Source organism: Thermobia domestica, chromosome 6, assembly GCF_964235325.1.
Source record: "Thermobia domestica chromosome 6, izTheDome1.hap1.1, whole genome shotgun sequence".
NCBI lineage: Eukaryota > Metazoa > Arthropoda > Insecta > Zygentoma > Lepismatidae > Thermobia > Thermobia domestica.
In genome coordinates, this window is record NC_137459.1 from 75,928,659 (window position 1) to 75,955,262 (window position 26,604).

Genomic DNA, 26,604 nt, shown 5'->3' on the forward strand with positions numbered 1-26,604 from the left:
ATGTTGAGAATTACCCTCTATATGACAAATAGCTGCAAATAAATACACTACATGATTTATTTATTGCTATTGAACGAGTTTCTTAACTTGTATTTACATCCTCATATATAATACCGACCTACTGTGAAAATCATCTCAGATGTTATATTTTAAACATAATAATTACTATGTTCTGCAATGATTATGTTATATATACACAACTTATGTATTCTAATGTAATTATTTTATATAATTTTTCATGCATTGCGGAAAATATAATTTAAAAAAAAGGATTAGCCTAGATGGGATTCGAACCCTGAACCTTATGATTTGAAATCCGACAGCTTACCAATGAGCTAACACAACCTTCTAGCGATGTATAACGGATCTCAAGATAATTATGACATTCATATCCATTACAAACGCCGTTTCTGTTCTACTTTGACTTTTATTTTAGTACTCAGGCGATAATTATGTTCTATTTCTTAACTTTGAGCATTCTTTTACATATGGAAAGATTCCTTAACGTATTTAAATGTTCCATTACGTATGGAGAGCTAAATGACAAACAAGCATGTGCTAACATTAAAAAAAAAAAAAAAAAAAAAAGTTTCGAAATATTGTATCATTAAGTATTTCAATCAATGTTGCTTTTTTAAACACTTGGTAACAAGTCTTATTATATTTAAAAGAAGAAAAACACATCTGCAAACTTTTTCCCGATTGCAAAGGCTGGCTTGGAGGTTCGAACCTGGCTTACTTTTTCCCGAAGATACCCGAAGCTGGACTTAGAAAATTATTGCCTCAAAACACCAGTAAAGAATGCGCTCAACCTTTTTGAGACAAGGTGTACATGTGTGATATTGAGTATAAGATGATGATACCATATTTTAGTTTGCATAAAACGGGGTGGCATGTGAGTTTTTTTTCTTTTTTTCTTTCGTGAGTGTGTGTAAAAAGAAAAAAAGAATGCAGATAAGTCTCCATATATTGAAATTCAATGAGTAATTTTCTCCTTATAAAGGTGCCTTTACGGAAAGTACATCGATTGATGTACCTCTATTGGCACTTCGAATAGTTGTTGTTACGTTGCCAAGATATTTACCGGCAACCACAATTCCAGAACCACCAATACCCATTGGCAAAGCTGATTGATAAGCAAGTAAAAAGGGGAAGTGTTGGTGACGAACTGAGAAGTTGAGATAAAAAATTCCGAGATCCGCTCCAAACAAAAGGGACCTCAATATTAACACAAGTGGGATTAGCGAGGAGCTTGACAAGAATACCAGACGACTATGCTTGGAATGTGATTTAATCCCAAGCATCTAACAGAATTAAGTGGTAGTAATAGTACTTCAAGCTGCAATTGTTGCAAAACCCCGAGGATGATTACAATAAAAGAAATTAATTGTATTAATTGGCTACAGATAAAGGTTACCACTCATGCTGCCTTTAGAAACAAGACTTTGTTCTACGAATCTGTATTTTCGGTCAGTGGCGATGTTAACAGACAACATATGCAGTACTGGACCATAGTGATACGGTAATGGTGTAGTATATAGTACCAACCTCCGACCTATTGAATATTCAATTAATGGTAACTTGAACAGAGAAGCACACCTGCTTAGGAAGATTATCTTGCCCATGGTGCTGAATGAGGATGATTACTTTCTTGCACCAGACACCACTATACTTAATTTTATAGAAATACTTAGAAATTGTAATTAAGATTCAGATTACCAAATTAAGATTCAGGCTATTTAAAAGCATGCATGCCGGATGCAAGCACTGAAAGCCCCATGATCCTCAGTAGTGTTTTTAGTGATTGGCAAGAGCATATGGAGAATCCACTGAAGTGCAATTTTGAACACCTTCTGCAATGCAGTGAACAAATATGGTTCTTTATATAGACTGCGCCACCCTACATAATGAAAGTATCTTTTTTCTGTGTACTCAGTATAAACAAGAAATTACAATATGTTTATACATTCATATAAACTCACTAACATTACAATATGCAATGGGACGCGACCGGACAGGCAATTTTAGATTGTAGTCTCCATACCGCTTATGATCACAGTTATTTCTGGCACTCTAGACGAAGATCTTTAAAAATGCTCTTTGAAATTGAAATTCAAATAAAACGTAATAAGTTTTAAATTACTTACAATAGTTTTCATTACACGAGTCTCCCAAGACTTTGTGTATATAAAAGATGGGCCATATTGATGGAACATATTTATAATTTGAATACTGCGAGAGCAATAACAATAATAAATGGCTTTCATACAGCTTAACAGAAACTGTAAGGGTGGGAGTTACGGATATTTTTTTTCTTTTATTGTTACTGGGAACTATCGTGATGTGAAACGCCGTTGAAATTTCGTACGCCGTGCAGGTGCTCTTCAGTAGTGGAAGCACCATCATCACAGCACAACGGTGTATCAAACAACATTTTGAGAAACGGGTAGCACTCTCCAGATAGGTCATACTGCGTGCTGTTCACAACTTTTGTGAGACCGCAAACGTGAAGAAAAAAGGATGGTTCTACCGGTCATACTGCAGTAGTGTCAATGACAATCCTTCGACGACTCTTTTGGGACGCCTCATCTCCAGATTTGGTGATATCAATTCGCCACCCAAATACCCCGATTTAACTTCACCAGACTATTCCCTGAGGGGTTATTTGAAGGAAAAGGTGAACACCACAAAGCTCACTACTATCAATAAACGAAAACACAGCATCCGAAGTGAGATAGCAGCCATCCCTGAAGAAACCCTATGCCAAACTATGCTAAACATGATTGTTATGAACAAAGAAGTTCTCGTCAAGGTGATGCCCATCTTCAAACACTGAACACAGTGCAAAACTCCCGTCCTTTGACAATGTGTCCCACATAGCTGATAATAAATGTTATGTTCAATATGCTCCACAAATGCATTTTAAATGTGTCTCGCCAATAAGATGTAAAACTCATAAAATCGAACAAAATTCAATGTAACGAAAGATTTATAATATTTCATTCTCTACTTACTTGGTTCTCCTCTAAGCCACTATGAACTTTTATATACAGAGAGATATAATAGCTATTTGGAAAGCCCTGTATTGACATTGTAACTACAATGAATTAAACTATGAATAGACTCTTTTCTTAATGATTGTGTATCTATACGAGAACGATAAGCATAATATACAAGCAAGCAAAGTACAATATTATGAGCTCGCGCTGGCTATATGGTTAGCGTATAAGTCCTCAGCGTAGGACGTCTGGATTCGATTCCCAATGGGAGCTTATGTGGTTGATTCCAGGTAAGCTGGAGGCCAACATTTCATATAGCCTCGGTGCTGAACGGTATGGTCTAAATAAAGCAACCAACAACCTTATGAATTAGATCATGATATGTCACTTTCTTGCCATTGTGTGATTTTTCATCTTTCGTTGGTCTCACTGCGATCTATACGCTCGAAAAAGTTGATAATGGTTCAATTAAAATTTCCCTATTTAGCAGTACAGTCGAACCTTGTTAGTACGAACCTCGATAAGACGAATTTTTTCAAATCCCCTTGAAACTTTTGTAACACTCAATGCTAAAAACACCTCTATACAACGTAGTAATTAGGACAAAGAAATCTATAAGACGATTTTTTTTTTGTGTGTGTGTGTGTGTGTGTGCGTGATTTGGGCTAGGAATGATTAACCTCTATACAACGAATATTCTTAGCATAGAACCTCTACAAGACGAACGCGATCTCTATAGGACGAATTTCTCACGCTCCCGACCTCGATAGTACGTAGTTCTGAAAACAGTGACTCAGACTCGTGTCTGGACATGAAATCGCAGCGGAATGCACCTTACCCAACCCTCTTCCTTCCTCAGTCATTGTTTGGCACGTGCCTGTGCAGTGTCCGGTTCCGTTCCGGTTGAGTTTTTTGCTTGTTTTATAGTTGTGCGTGTGTTAGTACGGCGATGGTGGGAAAAAGACAAAAACGGTGCTAACAGTGGAATTTAAGCATAAAGTTTTGAAGCATGTGGAAGAAATCTTTATAAGAGAATAACGGCAGTATCAAACCTCGATAAAACGAACCTCTTTATTAAGAATACCTCGATAAGACGAATTTTTTCCCTACTCCTTGAAATTAGCCTTATCGAGGTTCGACTATATATATGTATTTCGTTTTTACCAGTGAACTGAAGGTATTTAAAATTTAATTCAAAAGATTGTAATTTGTCTGCCTGTACCAACGTACAGTCAGCGACGAAAGTAGTTGAACTCCTGACTGCTTTAACTCTATTAGGTCGGGTCCAGTAGTTTTGCTGCTTTGACAAAAGCCTAGACAGAAGTAACGCAACATACACGTATCTTTTTACACAGTTCGTAAGTCTGTGTAACACTGACACAGGCTCTTGCTGTGCAATTGATCCATGAAACAATTCTTCACTTTAGGATTGATCTCTACATACTGCATCTGAGAAGAAAGGAAAAATACCGATTATACATGAGTTAGAGAATGGTTGATATAAACTGAAAATCTCAAACCTGGAACCACTGAAGGGAATCAGTTTGTATTCTTTGTTTTGATTTATGGTTCTCTTCTAATTCCCCGTCATTCTTCCCATTCCATTCTCCGCAGATGATGATCTTACCTATCATACTGAGTATGGATTGAAGTTGAAATTGAAGCATATTAAAAAGTTCGGACCTGCCGTCATACCAAAATCCAAAGCAAATCATTATGAGGATAGCAACAAAGCTTTAGCTGAAGATTCAAAAAAAAAGAGGACTTAAAGTTGAAACGAGCAATGGATGAATCCGAAAAACTTTCCAAAACGTTTAGTAAGTCCTTAATTTTAGTTTTCAACTTCATGCAGTGATGAATTCCTTGCCCAAGATTTCTTTGGGTGGGGAATAAATGAACGCCAAAGTATTTTGTATTTGATTATCAAATATTCATGAGTAACCGAACTCGGACAACACCCGTTTTATTCAATTCCACCCATCTCGTTCCCTCCGTTTCTTTGTGCAACTTATTCGCTCTATCGTGGTTACAAGAAGCCCGCTGCTGCGTCATACATCCATCAGACGGACATAACTATTCCTGGCTTCGGAACTTATGTACTCAAACCTTTACTAGCAGTCAGGGATTCAACTAGTTTTGTCGCTAACTGTACATATTATATTTTGCCATCCTTCTATTTCTACTTTTAACTTACTTCTAAACTTTTCGACATTAAATCCAACTGTCGGCACTATTTCCGCTGACTTTTGTTCTTCTGGTTTAAAGTGATTGAGAACTGTCGACTTTCCACTGTTGTTTAAACCAACTACCAATACGTTCACCTCCCTTTTCCGGAATCCCAGGATACTTGCTAGTTTATCTAACAAGCCCATCAGTACTAGTAGTAACGCTACTTCTGGTATACGCCTAAAATAGAAAAAAAAATAAACATTTATAACATGTTACGAGTCAACAAGATTTCTAACAAAGGAAGAAATGCAGGCAATTAAAAAAAAAGAAAGGAAAAGAAAGAAAGAAAAAAGAGTTCTAACTATGATTACAATAGTTAAGGCTTCACCGTAATATTTCACTGGCGTTGCCGAATAGTTGCTGCTTAGCGTGTGTACTATCTGCAAAAATCTGCACGTGTACTATCATCTTAAGTTGTAGATCCATGTTTCATATAGCCTTGCTGCTTAAAGAAAAAGGAGTTAAACCTAATTTTATTTATTTTTACGCCATGAGTTCAATTCCATCAGAAAATTTAAAATGTTTAACAACAACAATACAGACACTATATATTCAAGAGAATACTAACATAATAATACTAAAATAACAGCTTGGATAATTTTGAAACATTATTGTTAGGTTATAACCCTCTTGCTCGATACAAATTTTCAATGTTGGTCTTATACCGAAAGATTTCAGCTTATTAACAACAATTTTACCTGTTAAATGTCAATTTGGCATTTGTTTAACAGAAGTTGGAAGTTTGTTACGTAATTTTATTTGTATATGATGTATCAAGTTTTAATGTTCTTACTAACTAATGTTACGTATGAATGATTGGTTGGATTTCAACTCAACGTCTCTTTTAGCAGCGAGGGTATATGTGACGTCAAACTACAAACGTGGGGATCCGAACCACATGAGTTCCCACCGGGAATCGATCCCGCATCTCCCACGCCACAGGTGCTTACGCTAACCAATAAAAATGATTAGTAATTCTCCTAGTGTATTGATATAAGTCGGAATTTGACGAAAAAATTCGCTTATTTGTATGTATAAAAGGGAAGTGATAAAATTATCCAATTAAACAAAACAAAAAGTGTGCTTGAGCCAGGTTCAATTCTCAAGAATATACTTTTCACAGAAACCTGAAAGATATAGATACAAATTTCGGCCCGTTAATATAGATTTAACTTAATTTTCGAACATTATACTTTAATATTTGGTTTTGTCTACGAATAGATTTCACTTTTTTTTTTTTTTTTTTTTTTTTTTTTTTTTTTTTTTTTATTTCCCATGTTTAAATATATTTACTTAGGGTGTTCATTCAAGATTTCTCCTAACCCCTTACCATTGACTGAGATTAACGAAATTTGATACAGCTCAGTCCTTCACTACATAAGAACCTCTAATGACCACACACTTTTTCCATCGCTTTATGCACTTGTGGATACCTTGTTCGTAGAAGTCCGCAGAATGTCACACAAGGCATAACTTAACCCCACAAACCAGTGTTTCATCATCTTGGAAATGCTTTTCTTTCAAAAATGACTTCATGGTTGGGAAGAAGAGAAATTAGATAATGCAAGGACAGGAGAGGACTTCGTACTCGCAGGATCGTGTTTCTCTCTGGGCAATTATGCGAGTTTTGACCTGGAGTCTTGTCTCAAAGGATACGGACACTTTTGGTTAACCTTCCACGGCTCTTCGTTTTGATGAGATCCAGTAATTTTCGGGGCAGTAAAGCATAGTATGTTCTTGTAATTGTAGTAATCTTTGCCAAGAAATCCATCACCACTATTCCATGCTGGTCTCAAAAATTGTCGGCACTACCTTGCCCGCTAAGTGTTGAACACAGGTCTTCTTCCGAGTCGGTAAGTAAGAATGGTTCATTGCTTTGTCTGGGCCTTAGTTTTTAGGTGATAATGATGGACCCATATTTCATCCTGAGTTCTGTCAAAAAATCTCCCCTAGTTTACGTGGTACAGGGTCAAAAGTACCTGGGAGCCAGTGACTTGTTCCTGCTTTCAGGAAGATGTCAGTAGCCGAGGAAACCATCGGCAGACACCTTGTGTATGTGTAAATGCTTATGAATTAATTTTCCCCACACACTCCAAACTCCTCTTCAGCTAGTTGGCGAAGGTTAATGCGGCAATCTCCCAAGATGGCGGCTTTTACTTTTCGAATGGTGTTTCCATTAATGGAGGACTGAGGTCGCCGTGGAATGGGGACTGTTTCTAAGGAAGTCTGACCACACTTGAGCTGCTTCACGACGTCATATGACGAAGCTTTCTCTCCATAAATCTTACATTTCATCAAATATTTGCATTGGTGCGCGACCTCTCAAGTACAGAAACTTGAACACGTGAATTCGGTAAAATAGCAAATGTGTGCCTTGTGGTAGTGCATAAAATTGAATTAATTACTTTTATGAAGATAGAAGGAGTGTGACCAAAGTTTTGCTTATAATCCGTTTGCTATGGAAGAATTTATTGCGCTATTTTATTGCGAATGTGTATAAAGATTGTGGTGGTGTTTTTGTCTTTAGCCTGCGAATAAAATGAAACATATCCAAGTAACAAAATATGGTCCAGTAGCAGAAAACAGGAAAAAACTAATTCAGTTTGCGGACTTCGATATCCTGTTCTTTAGAACAGAATAGAGAAGAAGGTTAAATTAGGAAGATTAGGGTGTTCAAAGCCAGTTTTAGCAATCAATGAAATAAGTAAGAGACAGTTTCAGCGTTCTTTTAAAATGAATATTATACAAACACACGTTTGTAATCGACAGGATTCGAGTCGCTGTTCGGGCGTCCATTTATTTGTAACCGTCCTCAGTTCGTGGTCCATGTTCGGGCGGCATTTATTTGTAACCGCCTGGATAATCTGGTCGCTGTCCTTGGCTCGTGGTATTACCAATAAGTATACTCCTGATACTTTAACTTACCTGGACAGGACGACGAAGACCTCTCCAAGAAAGGTTACAAACTGTTTCCCAAAAAAGCTCGTCGGTCTCAATAATGAGATGAGCATTAGGCGCCGAGAGGTTCGGGTGTCTCGTCTCGAAAACCTCACGGACGATCAGACGGTCATCCAGACCATAACGCACACAAACATCGCTCATACAAACAACGAAAACACACTGAATTAAATGACACTATACTTATTTATTAGAACACTATTTTGAAAAAGAAATAGCGAAGAGGAATGGATACAACACTGAACACTGAGGATATATATCAATTTTAGTCGCTGAAATCACGCTTTGCCCTTTTCGGGTAATATAGCCCTTTATATATATATATGATTACGATTGAGATATCACTACAAATTCTTCTCTCACACCCTTGACACACTTGGGGGGTAGCACTGGGGAAAAGTTGTCTGGATCGTCCCACGATGAATCCAGTTGTTACGCTGAACAGTCCTGCAGCGTAAAGGTGAATCTTCAGTAAAGTAACGAAAAGATCTCCACAGTGGAATACTGATATTGGAGGGCGCGTATATAACTTTTTAAACGCACAAGGTCAGCGGACCTGGGATTTCACTAGTTGGGGCTAGCCGTAATAAATCGTCCTTCACCGGCTAAATAGCTTGTGCCCCTTCACAAAACTTAACCAACGCAACGGGCGTGGTGGTTGCGTACAACACCGGAGTCGAACTCCCTGAGCATCCAAGCTCAAGCTAAGGGTTGCAATGGTCAACAGAAAAGTGTTGGCAGTTCATTTCAAAAATCACTCAGTTACTCACCTGTATGCACATACAAACAGAATATAGAAAACAATTTCTGTTAATTTTAGTCAACTGCCTATAATGCACTAGACACGGCGATAACACTGGCGTGAGAAAGTACAGATAACGGGTTACGAAACAACACAGTTGGTGCCACTTTGGCTACTGGGACATCTGGTCAGCCCGTATTTCTCTAATCTATTGTAATGTTTCCATAAGCGATTAAAGAAAGCACTTAGTTCAGTTCCAAATAACTGCAGAATATATACTGTGCATATAATGAGTCAGGGAGAAACACTGAAATGGTTGGTCACTAACTGAAATGTTCTCACTAAAAGCAACGTTTTAAATATATATATGAAAAAAACGATGAAAGACTTCTTTGTCCAATTGTGTGGGAAAGAAGCAATTCCCACCAAAGAAAGAACTTATGTGCGTTGCAGAATAAAGTATAAATCGAAAATAATAATCACAGTCTTACGAAATATACAGGGCGTCCACAAAAAAATCCTTCTATAACCTGGTAGCGGTTATACGTTAACTTTGTGGTTCTGAGGACAGACATCCCTTCATTTCCTTTCCCTGTTTACTGTTTCGGAGGGAATGTGCTTGGATTGAAACAGACAAGGGAAATAAAATGTTTGAGTTTTACGTACCATGGTTATGCCGGTTAGGCTAAAGGAGACGGTGATGATGAGAAATGAATGAAATGGTGGGATGAAGAAAGTGGGAGAACCCAGAGAAAACTCACGAGCACGGTGTCTTTCCACCACAAAGTCTACACGGCGCGAGCTGGGATCGAACGAGGGACTCCAAGCACCGGAGGTGAACGCTCTAGCACTGAGCCACCGCGCTCCCGAAATAGGCAAAGGATACAAATCATTCGAGTGAACGTATTAAAAGACTCCAGGCAACAAAAAACGTTCATATAAAAAATGTATTACAATTAGCTTTGTATAACGAAGGAGTGAAACATAATTGTTTATAATTAATTGTGCAAATACTTGTGGTGCATTTGGATTCGCGTTGCGGGGTCATGACGGGACAGAAGCATTTCCCAACCTACGTGTTTTTCGTAGCCTCATTAATTTCAGTGCATAATTTCACGGTCATGAGAACTCATTTGAAAAATGCTACTATCTAAGGGAACACCCTAAACAATATAAAATGAACGTTTAAGTATCATCCCAGTTGTTTATTACTATAAAATCTCCCAAGAAATAAAAGAATCAGAATATTCTGCTGCGATTGCAGACGAAACCAGTGATATGGCTAACACTTTTCGGATATTTTCATTTATCAGCACATAGTAAATGGAAAATCTGTTGGAAGATCTTGGGTTTTCCTCGAACCCCTAAACACGATGCAAGAATTTTGGCATAATATTTATTAAAATAACTTGCACAACATACATTAGAAAAAAACCCACAGAAATTAACTGCGCAGCCTACAATAGCGCGTCCATAATGTCTGGGATCAAATTGATATGGAGCATGCAGTTCCATCAGAGACGAAAAATAAATAAATAAACCTGACAACACTTAACCACAAATGGAAACAAATGAAGTGCGTGATGCCATTAATAGTAATCAAAGATTTTACTGGCTAAGTTGTGGCGACATCTTTCACCCTATTTTGTAATGAACAGTTCGCAGAATACAGGAAACAATTCCCAGAAGGAATTCCATAAAACGTTAGCGATTTCTATATATTTTTAACATTCCACACTATTGAATTTTCATCAACGTCTGAAAAAGTTAGTTTATTGGACTTTTTCAGCAAAATATTAATGATAAAAGTTTTTCTAAAATACCCCTACTTCTGAAGGTTTTGCTCACTATTCCAATAACTTCGTCTTAGGCAGAGAAATCCTCCTCTACCCTAAAAAGAGAAAACCCGCGAGCACCATGTTGTCCACCAGAAACTTACTTTGGCAGGGATCGAAACAGGGACCCCAAGCACCAGAGGTAAGCGATCTACCACTCAGCCACCGTGGCCCCCGGTAAAGTATTTTATGGATTTGTTTTATTTTTAAGAATTCTTTAGAATAATGATTTTTCTATTTGCGCATAAACTGTAGTCATGTTTCTTGGCAAAAGTAAAATATTCCCGATTAAGAAAAAATAAAAAAATCTTCAATGCTTTCAAATTATTTGCAGATTTTTATTATCTTCTACTATTAATAGTACTGAAAGTGACACGGAAGTGTTGCAATTTTAATATGTGCATTAGTGTTTAAATAATAATTAAAAAAATGCCACATTAAATGAAACACTATTTCAGCGTAACATAATATAAACTGTTTATATATACAGGGTGTCTCAAAATTCCATTGACATAGGGTAACTGTTATTATCAGAGTTAGAACAAAATGTACGAGGGAAAACAGTCTCCAAATATGATGTTTTCAATCTACAGTGAAGGCATCTTTTTTTTTAAACGGACGAGCCGTTTGGGCTGTACACTCTTTATGTGCCCAATGTTAAATGAAAATGCAATGTTGCTATTTAACTGGACCCACAACGTAAGTGAATAAAGTGACTGTCTTCTACACTAACATCTCGATGGCCAGTCACCATTTACTTTATGTTGTGAATCCAGGTAAATTGCAACGTTGCATTTTCATTTAACATTGGGCGCATAAAGAGTGTACAGCCCAAACGGCTCGTCCGATTAAAAAAAGAAAATCCTTTACTTCAGATTGAAAACATCATAATTGGAGACTGTTTTCCCTCTTACATTTTGTTCTAACTCTGATAATAACAGTTACCCTATGTCAAGGGACTTTTTAGGCACCCTGTATAGGGGAGAGGGGGACATTGGTACACGGGGCAAATAGGTATGAGGTAGATATTTTTCCACTGTGAAGAGGTAAATGGACAACAGTTTGGTGGTGGCAACATTCGTTACAAACGAACATCATGAGGCACAGTTGATGGATGGACACAGCGTTCTTTTCTCTGTACAGAAAAAAAAAAAAAAAAAAAACTTGATTTAGAGCAAAAGTAAGTTTTCAATTATCTCTTTGTAAGCTTGTATTTGTAATAAGCACTGGATTTTTGAAAACTTATGTATGTTGCATGGAAATGTAATTCTTTACAAATAATTTCATTTATGTTCAATTGCCCTGCGTGGAGTAATTTTTCAGTTATAGGAATTAATGATCCTGAAGTTCGGTTGGGGCACATTAGTACACGTGCATGTGGGGTGGATTAGTACGGACCAATGTGCCCCCACTGCTTTATCCCAATCTACCCTTTCCATTTGTATTATAAGGGTAGACTACTCCTTGTGCATTTCCCATGTACCACAGCTTTCGTTGTGATTAACATCAAGTAGAAAAAGTTACTAATAATATAGGCTATCTCATGTGTGATTGCTTGATTTCCGTAATGAAAGCATAAAAATAAATTAACCAAAATAATACGGAAAACTTTCCTATTATTATATTTCCGATATTCTGGAACTATAGGTATAGCCGATAGGTACACAAACTTTCGAACGGAAAATTGTTTATTGATTTAGGAGCTTTGATAGCAAAAATGTGACGATTCTTTCCCCCAGGTCATAACATGCGAGTGATTTTAATACGCACATGTCTAACAAAATCGACCTCAAATACTGTATATATTTGTACAGCGGGGGACACTTCTAAATGGTACAGCCATATGGAGATTTACGGCTAAGGTGTACCATTTAGAAGTGTACCCCGCTGTACATGGACGCTAAAAGCCAGCGTATAGTAAGCGTCATATTTATTCGACTTTCAGCAACCTATTTGAAAGTTATTCGGCGAGGTTCTTGAAACTTTAATATTATAAAGGTAACCAAGAAAGTCTGTCGCTTTTTGTGGAGGTCTGTGTTCAATTGGACCTCACACCGTGAGTTGAATGGGAATGGAGATAAAGCGAGTTGAGTTGATTTTGAGTTTAACGTCCCGTTCAGCAGCGAGGCTATATGAGACGTGGACCTACTGATTAACGTGGAATCCGAACCAAATGAGCTCCCACCGGGAATAGAACCCGGGTATACTATGGAGATAAAGCGAAGGTCAGTTGTTGGTGTGGATATACCCAACATACTACCTGATTGTGGCAGTTCAGCTACACAGTGAACTTGCGTAAGGACAGCGTAAACATGAGACCTCCACAGAGAGCCCTAAGGGCGAGCATGGTGTACGAGTTCAAACTGAGGTCAAACGCCGCTGTAGCAAGGGAGAAGATATGCCAGGCCTTTGGCGAGAGTGTCGTGACGATGCGGACAGTGCAACGGCGGTTTAACAAGTTTAAGGACGGTGACGAATACTCGAAGACGCACCACGTGCTGGAAGACTAACACATGTAGAAATGAAGATCTTCAAGCAGCAATTAAGGCGAACAGTGGCCAGACATGTGAGGAACTGGGACTACAATTCAGTGTGAGTGGAGAAACCATTCGGCAGCACCTCCATCAACTTGGGAAGCACTACAAGTTGGGTCGATGGCTTCCACATAATTGAATCCGAGCCAGAATGCATTGCGAGTAGATACCTGTGTTTCTTTGCTGTCTTGTCTGAGGAAGGAGAAATTTCTGGAAGGGTGTTGACATATAATGAGAAGTGGGTTCATGGGATCATTGGTTAGCATCCCATGAACCGGTTCAAAAACTGCCAAAACCAGCACTGCACCAAAAGGTCCTCCTGTGTGTTTGGTGGAATGCTCGTGGCATCATGCATCGGGAACTGATACTAGTTTGTCAGAGCATCAATGCAACTGTGTACTGTGAGCAGTTGGTTTGTATTCAAGAACAACTCAAAACTCTAGAGCCAGCACATCTGAATAGCAAATGGGTCCTCCTGTTACAGGATAACGCTAAGCCCCACGTAGCTAGGATAACCCGGGACACCATTCTATGCCTTTTATGGGAAACACTACTGCATCCGCCATACTCCCCGGACATTGCACCATCCGATTACCACCTGTTCTACCGCAGCGTTGGCAGAAGGTCGTCGATGCTGATGGGACTACTTTTGATCTTGCAGGTACGTTTTAGTTGACATATCGATGTTCGAAGGTTGTGGGTGAAAAAGCGACAGAACTTTCTTGGTTACCTTTATAATAACAAAGCTCTGCCTCCCTTGAGGACGCTCGAACCATAATTATAACATCTTTTCCAGTTAGTAGTTGAGGTATGAAAGATTTCAAAATTTTGTAAACTGTACGTAGCCCTTGGATTATTTACTTATATTTTTCCTTATAGAGACAGAACCTTATTTATAGTGTTTTTATTTTAACAAAAGAGACACTGACCAAAGCTTAAAACCCACTTTATTTTAAATTATCAGTGTCTCTTCTGTTAAAACAATAAATCCAAAGCCATGAATAGTCTTACTATGTTTTTATCTTTGTAAATACCTTGCGGAAATTTTAAATTTTGATGAGAACACAAGCAAGCATTGGACTTTGATTTTATTTTTTATTTTTATATAACAGGCTGAACTAGATTTATTTAATTACTAAAGATTCTGACAAACCTTCACATTCTTTTTATGAAACGTTTTTATTTTGCATTTTTGCTGTTGTAGGTCCTTAAACCTATTGTTAAAATACTTGAGTTTGTGGAAGTTTAATAGAATATTATATTTCAAAATATTTCATGGAAAAATGAAACCCAAATAGGCAAGTCTTTACTTTGACTCAAACTGTGACTTTAATCGCTTCTTATAGGTTCAGTCACTTCCTAGAACTGTTTCTGCGTGAGTCACTTGTTGGAACTGTTCGTGCCTTTCGTGTGACGTCTTAGTTCATATTTTTCCCACTAGGTTTCTCTGTACAGTCATATGGTAGTTTGTAAGTGTGATGTCACATGTTCTGTCTGCTTGTATGTGTGTGCTATTGCTGGTGGCATGCGGGAAGCGCGTAATTGAATTTTCGCTTCATTGCGACGATCGAGTTAGCAAATGCAATTGAGAAACCGCTTTATGAATTTAATACAAAGAATTTGAACTTGTCTTTTTTAAATAAGTTTGTATTAGATTCGGATATTAACTCATATCGCTTTGCGGCACTATGTGGTTTAATTGAGTTAAAGAAAACATGTGATGGTTGTGGTCGAAGGCTGAAGTTACTTCCGAAGTATGGGAGAAGTGGGCGTTTATTGGTTTTCCTTGTTTGTAATAATAGCAAATGTGCTCGGTTTAATAAATCGACGTCTGTGCGGAAAGGAACATTTTTCATTGTCACTTGGAGAGCGATATTTTCAATTTTTACGGCATGCTGGATATGTCTATCATTAGCGGTGAGTGTTTTCATTTTTTAAAATTCATATTATTTTTATTCTTGATTTGTTTTCCGCTTCTAAATTAGGTTTATAGTAGTGGTTTGATTATTTATTGTTGTTTTTATGGTACTTGAGCGGAGGGTTTAAGGGGCGGTAGCCCCCATTAGGTCTCAAAATTGATAGTCACCGCTTCACCTAAATTGATGTTTAGTAACATTTTGGCCCTTGTACTTATAGTATAATTCTTAACATCGTACATTACTTTCACTCTGTTAGTAACTGTAAGCGATTCATCTGATCCGGTTCCGGGAGCAGTGCAGGAATGATTCCTATACTGCTCCGGGAACCGGATCAGATGAATCGGTTGAAGTCACTGTTTGAGTCAAAGTAAAAATTTGCCCAAAAATATTACGTTATCCCTATTATCAGAAAGTCTGCGTGATATTTCACTTTGCTCGTACCAATCTGCCCCCCACATGGGGAAGATTGGTACAAATGGCAGACCTTTCCTAAAATGTAATTTACTCCAGGTAGGACATTACTAGAAACAATATTGTACATTGTAAATGTAGCTAAAGAATCACGGTTTAAGTGGGGAAAAAAATCATGTTTCTCAAGCTGACGATATGTTCTAAAATCTCAGGTAAGTAAAAATCGTACTGTTCCCCCTCTCCTATATATATAGAAAAAGATTGTGAGATGATTGTTAGAGGCTCCGAAATCTTTAGGTAAGACTCTCTTGATAGGACTCTGACCCCAAGCCACTCTCTAGAAGTTTATTTACCTATCCTGTAGTAGGGATCAAACAGAGAAACCCTGTTTTTTTTTCTTTCCCTCTCTCTCTGTGATAATACAGATGAATGTGTATCGAGTGAAGACCAAAGAAAGCAAATATTTTTGATTAAGTTAAGAGTGAATGACGAATATGAACGAGGAGTAATATTAAAATTATCCTAAAATAACAACAAATAAATAGCAATACAACGTTGAAAACAGATCCATGAGGGTCTAAACCGGGAATGCCGTCTGCGGAAAATTAGCCAAATGTTCTCGATGGTTTTATTATCCTTAGAAAATTAAGTTACGTTTAACTTTACAACGCCCGCTCCAGCAGGTATACTCACTCAGAAAAGAGAAATTACACACCAATAATTTTATGAAAATGGATCAAAACTTACTTAACCTTAAGCTAACCCGTTCCTAACCCCTACCCTACTTATTTATATCTTGCTCTACTCTACCCTACCCTAATCTACTTTTCTTTTTAAAAGGACCCTACTTATCGATGCGCAGCTGCAGCGTGTCTTGTAAAGTTTACCCTTAAATTATATGAATCTGGTAAATCTAAAATTTAATAAAACATTCACTATTAATTGAATTCCTTCGTTCATGAGCATTTTGACATTTAACAGAGCCGGTAAACATGCGTTTGAATTGTAAAACTGTCAAGGTATATATTGATTTTAATACTATCAGCTATTATCTTATGACCAAATAAAATTTAACTACAAAATTGTAAACAGAAAACGAAGTCTTACCCGAATTTTTCGAGAAGCTTGTGGGCATAGACAAGAATACATATAGTCAATACATTCGGCGAGAAGAGGTACGGCATAACACCAAACAAAACAAATTAGTTTCTGCTGACTGCAGAGTTGTCAAATCAATTCTTGCGCCCAAGCCTCTAGAGAGTGACTTACGGACACTTTCCGTAGCAATTTCCGTCAAGCGCGACGCAATAGTTGCAATTTCGTTTCCGATAATCGGCACAGCAGTTATAATAACTTCTTGAAACTTTTGCGTTGATGTACGCAGAATTTTGCGAAGACTTGTACGGAATTACCTCTTAATTTATGGTTATACTAACCAGAAGCGATTTGCTAACTGGTATGGAATGAGGCCCCTGGCTGCAAAATTTTTACAGTTGAAGTGTGTGTGTGTGTGTGTGTGTGTGTGTGTGTGTGAAAAGAGAGAGAGAGAGAGAGAGATGAAGGAGAGGGGTATAAAAGTATAAAGAAAATTCGCACTGGAATGTTTAAACATAGTGGGCCTTATGACAAGGATGTCATAAACTAGCTATTTTATAACATCCTTGCCTTGTGCAGAAGCTTTATGACGCATGATCAGAGCCATACTGAAGAGTTCGACTAACATATGTTTTCTGCAGTAGTCAGGCCTTTAGTATGACTTTAATCATTCTTCAAAATGACTCTGCATAAAGCCCAGAGAGTTCACACATTTGAATAACCATTCATAATTATTAAGTTATGTAAGTTTGTGGGTACCACTAACCATTAGTTCACACACTAATTGCATATGAAATACTGTAATTAATCTGTAAAAATGTCACTGTAGTATCACCTTATCCACCATAGTAAGTTATTACTGGAGGAAATTCCTCCTACCCTGATACTAACATTGATCTATTAGTGTTATATTTAAGATAATAAGTCATATATTGGTAATTTTAATGTCATTCAACAATCGATAATATTTCAGTTGATTGGAGTTTTAATTATCATAGTGGCATAATGAAGAGTAACTAGGAATCATTCCTAAAATCCAATAAATACTACTTCAGCAACACTAAAGAAAAGCAGTTCATGAAATCGTATGATTATTTTAAAAAGAAAAATACTTGTTTCATCCCTCCTAATACATTCTGGCTTTGTAACTGGTTGTATCTTAAATTTTAAAACGTTATATTTACTCCGTATTTCAAGATAAAAACTTCGTTTCATTTTCATTTCACAGAAAACACATTGAAAATTGTTATTTATAACGGATACTTCTCTCACATTGGCGCTGCTTTCAGATAGAGGACCTCAAAGTGAAAGTAATGTGTATTCTTGATCAGTTTTTTGAGATTTAACTGTAAATAACTGGGAAAGGAGTACATATACGATAATATATCTTGAAGTAATCGTTTTTTGCCTTTTTAAGAGCTTTCCAACGAGCCATTTTAAGAGTTACGTTGTTGTATCTCTAAAACGAACGGAGATATTCAATTTTGTGTACAGTAGTGATGAGCAGATGCAAGACCAATACCAAGACCGGGGTGGTCTTGGTCTTGCACTGGGATCCTTGGTCTTGGTCTTGCACACCCAGTGTTTGTCTTGGTCTTGGTCTTGCATGCAAGAGTCTTGCAAGTCTTGCATTTAAGAAATCTCAAGCTTTTCATATGTAAATTTTACTATGGATATAAGGTATAATATACTCTACAATGCGCCAATAGTAATGGAAATATGATATATGTTTCTAAATGTAATTTACTTTAACTTCGTGTAAATGATGATTGTGTACAACATAGGTGATGATCTTTATTTTTTTTAATGGTCGCCCACGCTTCACTATTTATAAGATATGCCTAAATCACAACGTTTCTTAATGTTTCTATTTTTTTAACAGATCCAATACTCCACTGGTTCCCAAACTGGGAAGGCTACCTCTGAGACGCATGAAAGAAAATCAAGACGGCACAGATTATTGAAATACCATGAATTGCAAAATTATTTTTACACTCTAAAGGCATCAGATTTTTCTTTTGGACCACGATTAGCTAATCCTTGTATTAAACAAACTTCCAATTAAATGTTGAAATTTCGATTTACTTATTCCAATATGTACTCTATGGAAGAGAAACATTGACATTACGCAAAAGCGATGAAAAAATTGCAGGCTTTTGAAACATTTACGTGGAGAAAAAAGGAGAGAATTAGCTGTGTTGAACGGAAAACGAATGAGAAGGTGTTAGAAATATTAGCAGTAGGGGAAAAGAAGAATAATTTTAGATATTGTTAAGAGAAGGAAGAGAAACTAGTTAGAATATTTTCTGAGGAGGAAGAGGAACTTATTAGGATATTGGCTGAGGAGGAACTGTATTATGAGGGACGTGCTAGAGGATATTGTGGAAGGAAAGTGGGGGTGGGAGCAAAGGCGACTAGTTGAAGGAAGGTATTAAAACAGAAAAGTGCTACGTCAAGACGAAGAGACTAGCTGAGCACCATTGAACCTTCTTAGTTGCAGCAAGTAACCTGTCAATAATGGCAGAGTGGCTATTATGATGGTGATCATATGTTTAGCAATATTGACCCAAAAATAAGAGAGAGAGAGAGAAAGAGAGAGAAATACAATAATAATTATTATTATCAAACTTCTTGATATTTTAGAATAATTTGAGTGAAAAATGAAAACGACTCAACTGTCTATGTCTTTTGTGTAAACTCAATTTATATAAATACTTTTGACCTGTATTAGAAACACAAAATAACGGCATCAAACTCCAAGTTATTTGAAGTTTTACTTGTGAATATGGATTACTAGCATCAATTACCCACTTTGTTGGGTTAAAGTAATAATAATAATAATAATAATAATAATAATAATAATAATAATAATAATAATAATAATAATAATAATAATAATAATAATAATAATGATAATGATAATAATAATAATAATAATAATAATACATTTCGTTAGTCAGTCACATTTACTATTAGTAAAGCGCTCTCTGATATCGGTTATTTTCGATTATTTTTATATTTCTCTCCCCTCCTCCTCCCCAAGTTGCAGGGCTGAATTTGGATTTAAACAGCATCAGAAGTGTCACTGTTTATCTCAGCGACCCCCAAAACTATAGATTCCATTTTTATATCGGTCATTTTAGATCATTTTTAAATATATTTCTCCTCCTCTTCCTCTAAACTGCACCGTCAAAGTGATATGACGGAAACCATCTTAGACCCGTTCCTCATCTATGTTGAAAACGAAATCGAGTTCGGTCGAGTGGTTCAAGAGTTATTAAATTTTATTTATTTTTGTACATTTTCTATCCCCTCCCCATCCTAAGTTTACCATCAAAATGATTTGATAAAAACCACCCCAAGTCCGAATCTCATCTATGTTGATTGAGATCGATCAGCTGGTTCAAGAGTGATGAAGTCACAAAGACAGTCACTTATATTTTTTATTTTTTACATATATCTCCCTCCTCCCCCTCCCCTACGTTGCACCGTTAAAGTAAAATGATAAAAATTTCTCGAGGCCTGAAGTTCATCTATGTTGAAAATTTGATCAAGATTGGTCGGGTGTTTCAAAAGTTATTATATTTTATTTATTTTATATATACCTCCCCTTCTCCATCCCTAGGCTCTACCATCAAACTGAAACAAACTCTAAAAAGCTTTCCAGGACCGAACATCATACATGTTAAAAATTTGAGATCGGTTCAAGAGTTATTAAGTTACAAACTTAGTCACTTTTATTTTCATTTATATATTGATTTTTGTACATCTACCCTTCCTCCTTCCCCCTACGTTCCTCCATCAAAGTGAACTGACAAATAACATGCCAGGCTTGAACCTTATCTATTTTAAAAATTTGATCGAGATTGGTCGTTTGGTTCAAGAGTTATTAAGTTTTATTTATTATTTTATAACTTCCCCTTATTCCCTGGCCTAAGTTTTACCGTCAAAGTGAAATGGTGAAAATACTTCCAGGCCTAAACCTCATCTATGTTGAAAATTTGATCGAGATCGGTCGGGTGGTTCAAGAGATTAGGAGTCACAAAAATAGTCATTTTCAATTTTATAATATAGATAGTATAATGTTATATCTAGGCCCGAAACCAGCCACAGAGATTTGAGGGGGGGGGGGGGCGAATATGTTAGAGGAAAAAGTCATTAAAAATTTCCTTAAAATATCTTAATTGAGATTTTTGTACTTATGTCCGGAGGGGGCACGAAATATTTAGGGGGCCAGGCCCCCTAGCCTCCCTCTGCTTGCGGGCCTATTATATATCATTCAATCCTCGATGTGCCGTATACCTAAGGAGGCTAAAAGTTATATTAATAAACAATTATTCAACGTACAAGCATCCGTCCATGAAATCAAACTTGCGGTCACATGCACTAAGTTCTTGTCAATGTCATGAAAATGTTATTTTGATATTAATTTTATGAGCACACATTAAAAATTTCCAACTGATGCTTGAGTTTCGGAGCCAAGGCCATACCCATGTAGTCAGCACCTATGGTGTATGGAATTACCGATGTTCAATACTACATTTCTCTTTAATTTTGGAAGAAGAACACCACTCATATGCTTGGAAATGAAATGTTTCTAGTTTAACGTCCCACATTTATGCATCAAAGCTAACGGAGACGGTAATGATGAGAAATGACTGAAATGGTGGAATGAAGAAAGTAGGAGGAAACGGAAAAACGCCGAGAAAATCCACGTACACAGTGTTTGTCCACCAAAAAAGCTCACATGGCGCAAGATGACACCTGTGTGGCTTCAAGACAAAACCAATATCTACAGAACACGCGAACAGCCAATTCAGAAAACGACATAGTGTAGCTATATGCTACAGGGGCAGATCGACTCACACTGATTGCATAAACTACTGGGTATACATCTACTCCAGCAGCATTTTTACTGAAGCCAAGAAATTCATCTCCTTCTTTTTTACATTTTATAAAAAATTCAAGTAGTGCCGGTACTTGTGCAAGACTCTTGCGCAAGAGTCTTGGTCTTGGTCTTGGCCTTGGTCTTGCAGGTATGGTCTTAGTCTTTGTCTTAGTCTTGCACCCCTTGGTCTTGGTCTTGCATGCAAGACTCTTGCAGAAACTGCAAGACCAAGACTCTTGCGCTCATCACTAGTGTACACCAAGCTGGGATCTCTCATTAAATTTATTTTGACGCTGTAGGGGTTAAAGACCAGTCTGTAGGGTAGAAGTGTAGTGAAACCTACACAAAATTAGTTAATTTCGTAACTTGGTGGGCAAGATCCTGACAAACATACCCCAAAAGTCCTCGCCGCTCCAATATCTTCATCCAATATGGCGGACATTTTCAATAGGGCTCCCGCATCTAAGGGTTTATAAATTAGGCTTTGATCTTGACATTTCGTAAAATATGCTGAAAATAGGTGGGAATATTTCGGAAGTGTTCTAATTAACATACTAATAATTCCAAAGTATCTATTTTGGGGAAAAGTCGCCATTTTGAAAAGCTGACGCCATCTTGGGTATTACCGTAGTAGAATCATTTAGATTTGTAAGTAAAGGGATGCTGACAATGTCAACTAACGGTTTTCCTAATTAGTTAAGAGGTTAGATAAAGTGTGTGACGTTAATTGGCACATGGTGAAAATAGGCGAGAGTATTTCCTGTTTTAGGTGTCATATTTGTTTATATTGTATTTTTAATGTCCTTGTAATAATTTTTAGTTGTACGAAGCTCAACTTATGTCATATTTTTTATTTGTTTGATTTGGTAGGAAACTTTGCTTACCTATTAATTTTTTATTCTTTTGCTTCGATATGAAGTTCATTAGAACGATGATGTGAACATATTTAAAATTTGATATGAAGCTCATTAGAATAATCTTATTAAAATAAAATTAATCTCGAACCCATCTTTTTAATTAGACCGTTTCCCCTGGAAACTCGAACACTGCGTGTGAGCGTACTAAAAACGTTCGATGAAGAATCTTTGATTCTGATGTAATAAAATTAAAAGGGTTCCTCGAACACTATGTGTGAGCATACTATTTTTCCTAAATCATATCTTTTAACTCACTCGTAATAATTTACTCGGTACATGTATTGGTGCGTACCTTTTATTTTCTTGTAATCATTTTTAAATGGATCGTTTCCCCTGGAAACTCATTTTTTAATCTCTCGTAATTTTTTTTAATTGGATCGTATCTTTTATTCTCTCGTAATGTACTCGTTGAACAATCTTTGATTGTGATTATGTTAAAAGCTCATTGTTAAGGTTCAATGGTTTCCTTGAACACTGTGTATGAGGATAGTACTTATTTATTCTTTCGTATTATTTTATTTTACTGGATCATTTGCATAGCAACTTGTATTTTGATGGATCGTATGCATAGTATACTCGTTGTTGAATTTGATTAAGATCATATTAAAGATGGGAGGGAATAAACTTTATTCGTGCGGGACATTTTTTAATTCTATCATTTGCTTAGCAAATTCAGAACATCCGATGATCAATCTTCAATTGTCATGTAATAAAATTGAAAAGACGTCGTGTACATATACTGGTGCATATAAAGAGTATGGTTTTTCTATGTCCTTCCTGGTGGAGGTCTGGATATTAAATGAGGTTCTCGCGTTTCTGAACCCGGATGGAAAGCTTGCGGGGCATGGTGTTGACCTCGTGACATTAGAGAAAGTTGCTGACATATTAAAAAATAACTGGCGCCGCAGTGAGTATACATTAAAGAAAAGCATCGACTAATAGAAAAGAACTTTGGCGCCACGGCGAGTAGAGATTTAAGAAAACCGCCGAATAATAGAAAAGAACTTTGGAACTTTAGATTGATAGGCGGAAGTGAAAAGCCGGATGGATAAGTGATTGACCTTATTGCTACGTATTATCAGAGAAATGCGCGGACTAATAGAAAAGAACTTTGACGTCGTGTGAGGTGAACACGTGATTACCTTTTGGGTAAGAAAATACTTTAAATATAAGCTATAAGAGACAGAATATATATAAAGACACATCATGCAGTCGTATGAGGAAAAGGATTATTGCAAAAGTAATATTGAAGCATCATTATCATCTGATGCTGAAACAGAAATATACGAATCATCGTCAGATGAATTTGATATTGATGCAATAGAATCAGCAGCGCTAACAGTTTCAGAAACCTCACCATTATCATCACCTGTATTATTAAGAACATCAAGATTTTGGAGTTTAGACTGTTGTTGTAATAGTCAAAAAGTGGACCGAGAATGTATAAAGAATGCTATTGAAAAATGGTATTTCAACGATACATTAATATGCGACGAATGTAGAGAAGGTACTATCATGCCTATGCTCGTGATTGTATGAATGTACCCCCAAAGTCATTGGAAACTCGTGCATAGAGAATTATAGCAAGTCCTAGTGTTGAAGAAGATGTGTACTACCTGTATGCAAATACAAACATAATTGGAATATTAACAAGAAACAAGAATCACATTTGGAATTATTAAAGTATACAGACTATAATCTGGAGTTACTGGACGTTTTATTAAGAAAAGACAGAAGGAAATCGGACATTCCAGAGTGAGAAATGTATTCAAATCGTGGTATTGTTTCATGTGTTTTATGTACTGCTAAATATATTTATGTTAATTGTGTATTAAAAACATCAAAATATACTTACGTAATAATAATCCAACTGAATGTGTGGAATGCAAATTGAATATTCTTCATGATTGTATGCATCTTCATGATGTTGGAACATTTCCAGCGAAGTACTTATCTCTTGATAAAACACTTACTTAACTTTTTGAAGTGTTTGAACAAGAACAGTGAAATATCATTTCTATGCTTTATGCATAAAACTTGTCATATTTTAAGAAATACAGAGTTTGTTGGTCTAATTATACCATTTTTTATTCAGCGCACAAATTAAATTGCACCACGCGTAAATCAATATATTATTGATATGCAAGGTTTTAAATTGTCTGATAACGAATTTATTATTCGCGAGTTTTGTCTAAGCGCATGTGATGATACAGTAAATTTTCATTGCTTGGTAAAATATCCATTGGATTATAATTTATTGTCATTACGTTCCCAAAAAATTGATTGGTTAACATCAAATTTACACGGTTTGAAGTGGGATAGCAAAACTGGATATACTGTATCATTTATACGCAACCTTGTATATCAATAATGTGCAAAGAATTCAACCTTTTATTGCAAAGGTTTAGAGAAATCTCTATGGATTAAGAGAATATTTGTATTAGATAATGTTATTGATTTAGAAACAAAACATTGTCCTTCATTAAATGAAATATGTAGAAACACATTTAATGAATATTGTTCTTTTCACACAAATGTTGTAAAGAAATCAGGATGTGCATACCGCAATGCATAGCAGTTGAATTATTGGTGAAAATATGAAAGATCAACAGCATTAACTAATGCATCATCAAGATTGCAATGAGGAATTGTAAATAAAATGCAGGAATGTAATTTTTGAAAAAAATATTGTAAAAATTATTTAAAAATGTAAGTAAAAATATTGCATATAATTAAAAATGTATATATATATATATAATAAAAATATTTGTGTTTTCTTTTTAAAATTTTGTTTACATGTATAAATAATATCATTCTTTTTCAAATTATTCTTGTTAAACATTTTTAAATACTTTTGAAATGATTGAGTGCGAATAATATGATGCCAAAACAATAAAACACAGATTCATCGTCCTGATATTTTTGACTATTCGTAAAATATATTTTAGTATTTTTTGATAAAAAGATTTTTATTTCCTTGGGAATGTCCATAGTAAGACTATCAAAGTAATAGCCTTGTTTTTTGTCATTAATGTGCACTGCAATCTAGTGCGTACCATTTGAATCAGATGTATCGAGATCAATCACAAGTGCAGCAGGTGGTTCCACCATTATAGGAAGTTTGTCATTTGGGTAAACTCAAGTAAAACTTCCACAAGCACTTTATCACTTAGTAACACTTTTAACAATTCATCACTATATATGATGAAGATTATTATTTTTCTTAATTGTAGTAGGTATGTAATTATCACTGTTATTCACATGTAAAACATAATCATACATTTTTACATATTCACTATACAGTAATGCTTCATGAACACTGCACCTATATTGTCCGAAATAATGCTTATTATGTGCACAGTTGCGAATGTGAAAACTTGATTCAGTATACTTTGGACAGTCTATTTCTTCCAAATTTGAAACATCTCTTTGAAGAATTTCTTGAAGAAAACACTTTCTAGTTATTCCATATGTGTAAAAACTTGTAGTATTTCAACAATATGATTGAAGTACCTCCTTAAGATGTGAATACTCTACATCGCCTTCGTGGCAGGTAATGCCATATACATTCTCAATTAGATACTTGTTTGTACTTATGATTGGCTCATATAACTTATTTATTGGATATGGTGGTATAAATATCCAATTTTGAAAAAAGGAAACGTCAGGATTTGCAATTGCAAGCTCCTATACTATAAATTCATCATCGTTATCGTGGAATGCAGAGAAATGGACAACAACCCTCATTATACTCAACTGAATAAATTAAAAGGTGTTATCAGTTTAAACATTTCTATCTTCATCTACTTGTGCTAATGAATCAAATTGTGCATACACAATACATGTGACAGGTTCAGTTAAAGTTTCTGAAAATGTTATTTTAAATTTACAGGGGAATCACGTACTACGTCCCAAGTATTGTCATTTAAAGTTCCTATTGGAGACAGAATATAAGCATACAGAGCATATCCACTTGGATATTCATCAAGAGTAAGAGTGTGAATAATTTTGATAATATATACCAGTACCTGATATCACAGTATAGTAACTTAGAAGCTATAAATCATTATTAAAATC

General features: G+C 36.1%; 1 protein-coding gene across 1 annotated transcript in view; it reads right to left on the bottom strand.

Moving 5' to 3' along the window:
- Arl6 (ADP ribosylation factor-like 6) overlaps positions 1–16,870 on the bottom strand; it is a 31,437-nt gene extending 14,567 nt beyond the window's left edge. The window contains exons 1-2 of the mRNA XM_081761765.1: positions 16,735–16,870; positions 5,194–5,405 (exon numbers count right to left, since the gene is read on the bottom strand). Coding sequence (XP_081617891.1) covers positions 5,194–5,405; positions 16,735–16,811 — 289 coding nt within the window. The 5' untranslated portion in view covers positions 16,812–16,870. The remainder of the gene's footprint in view (positions 1–5,193; positions 5,406–16,734) is intronic.
- Positions 16,871–26,604: the final 9,734 nt, after the last annotated feature.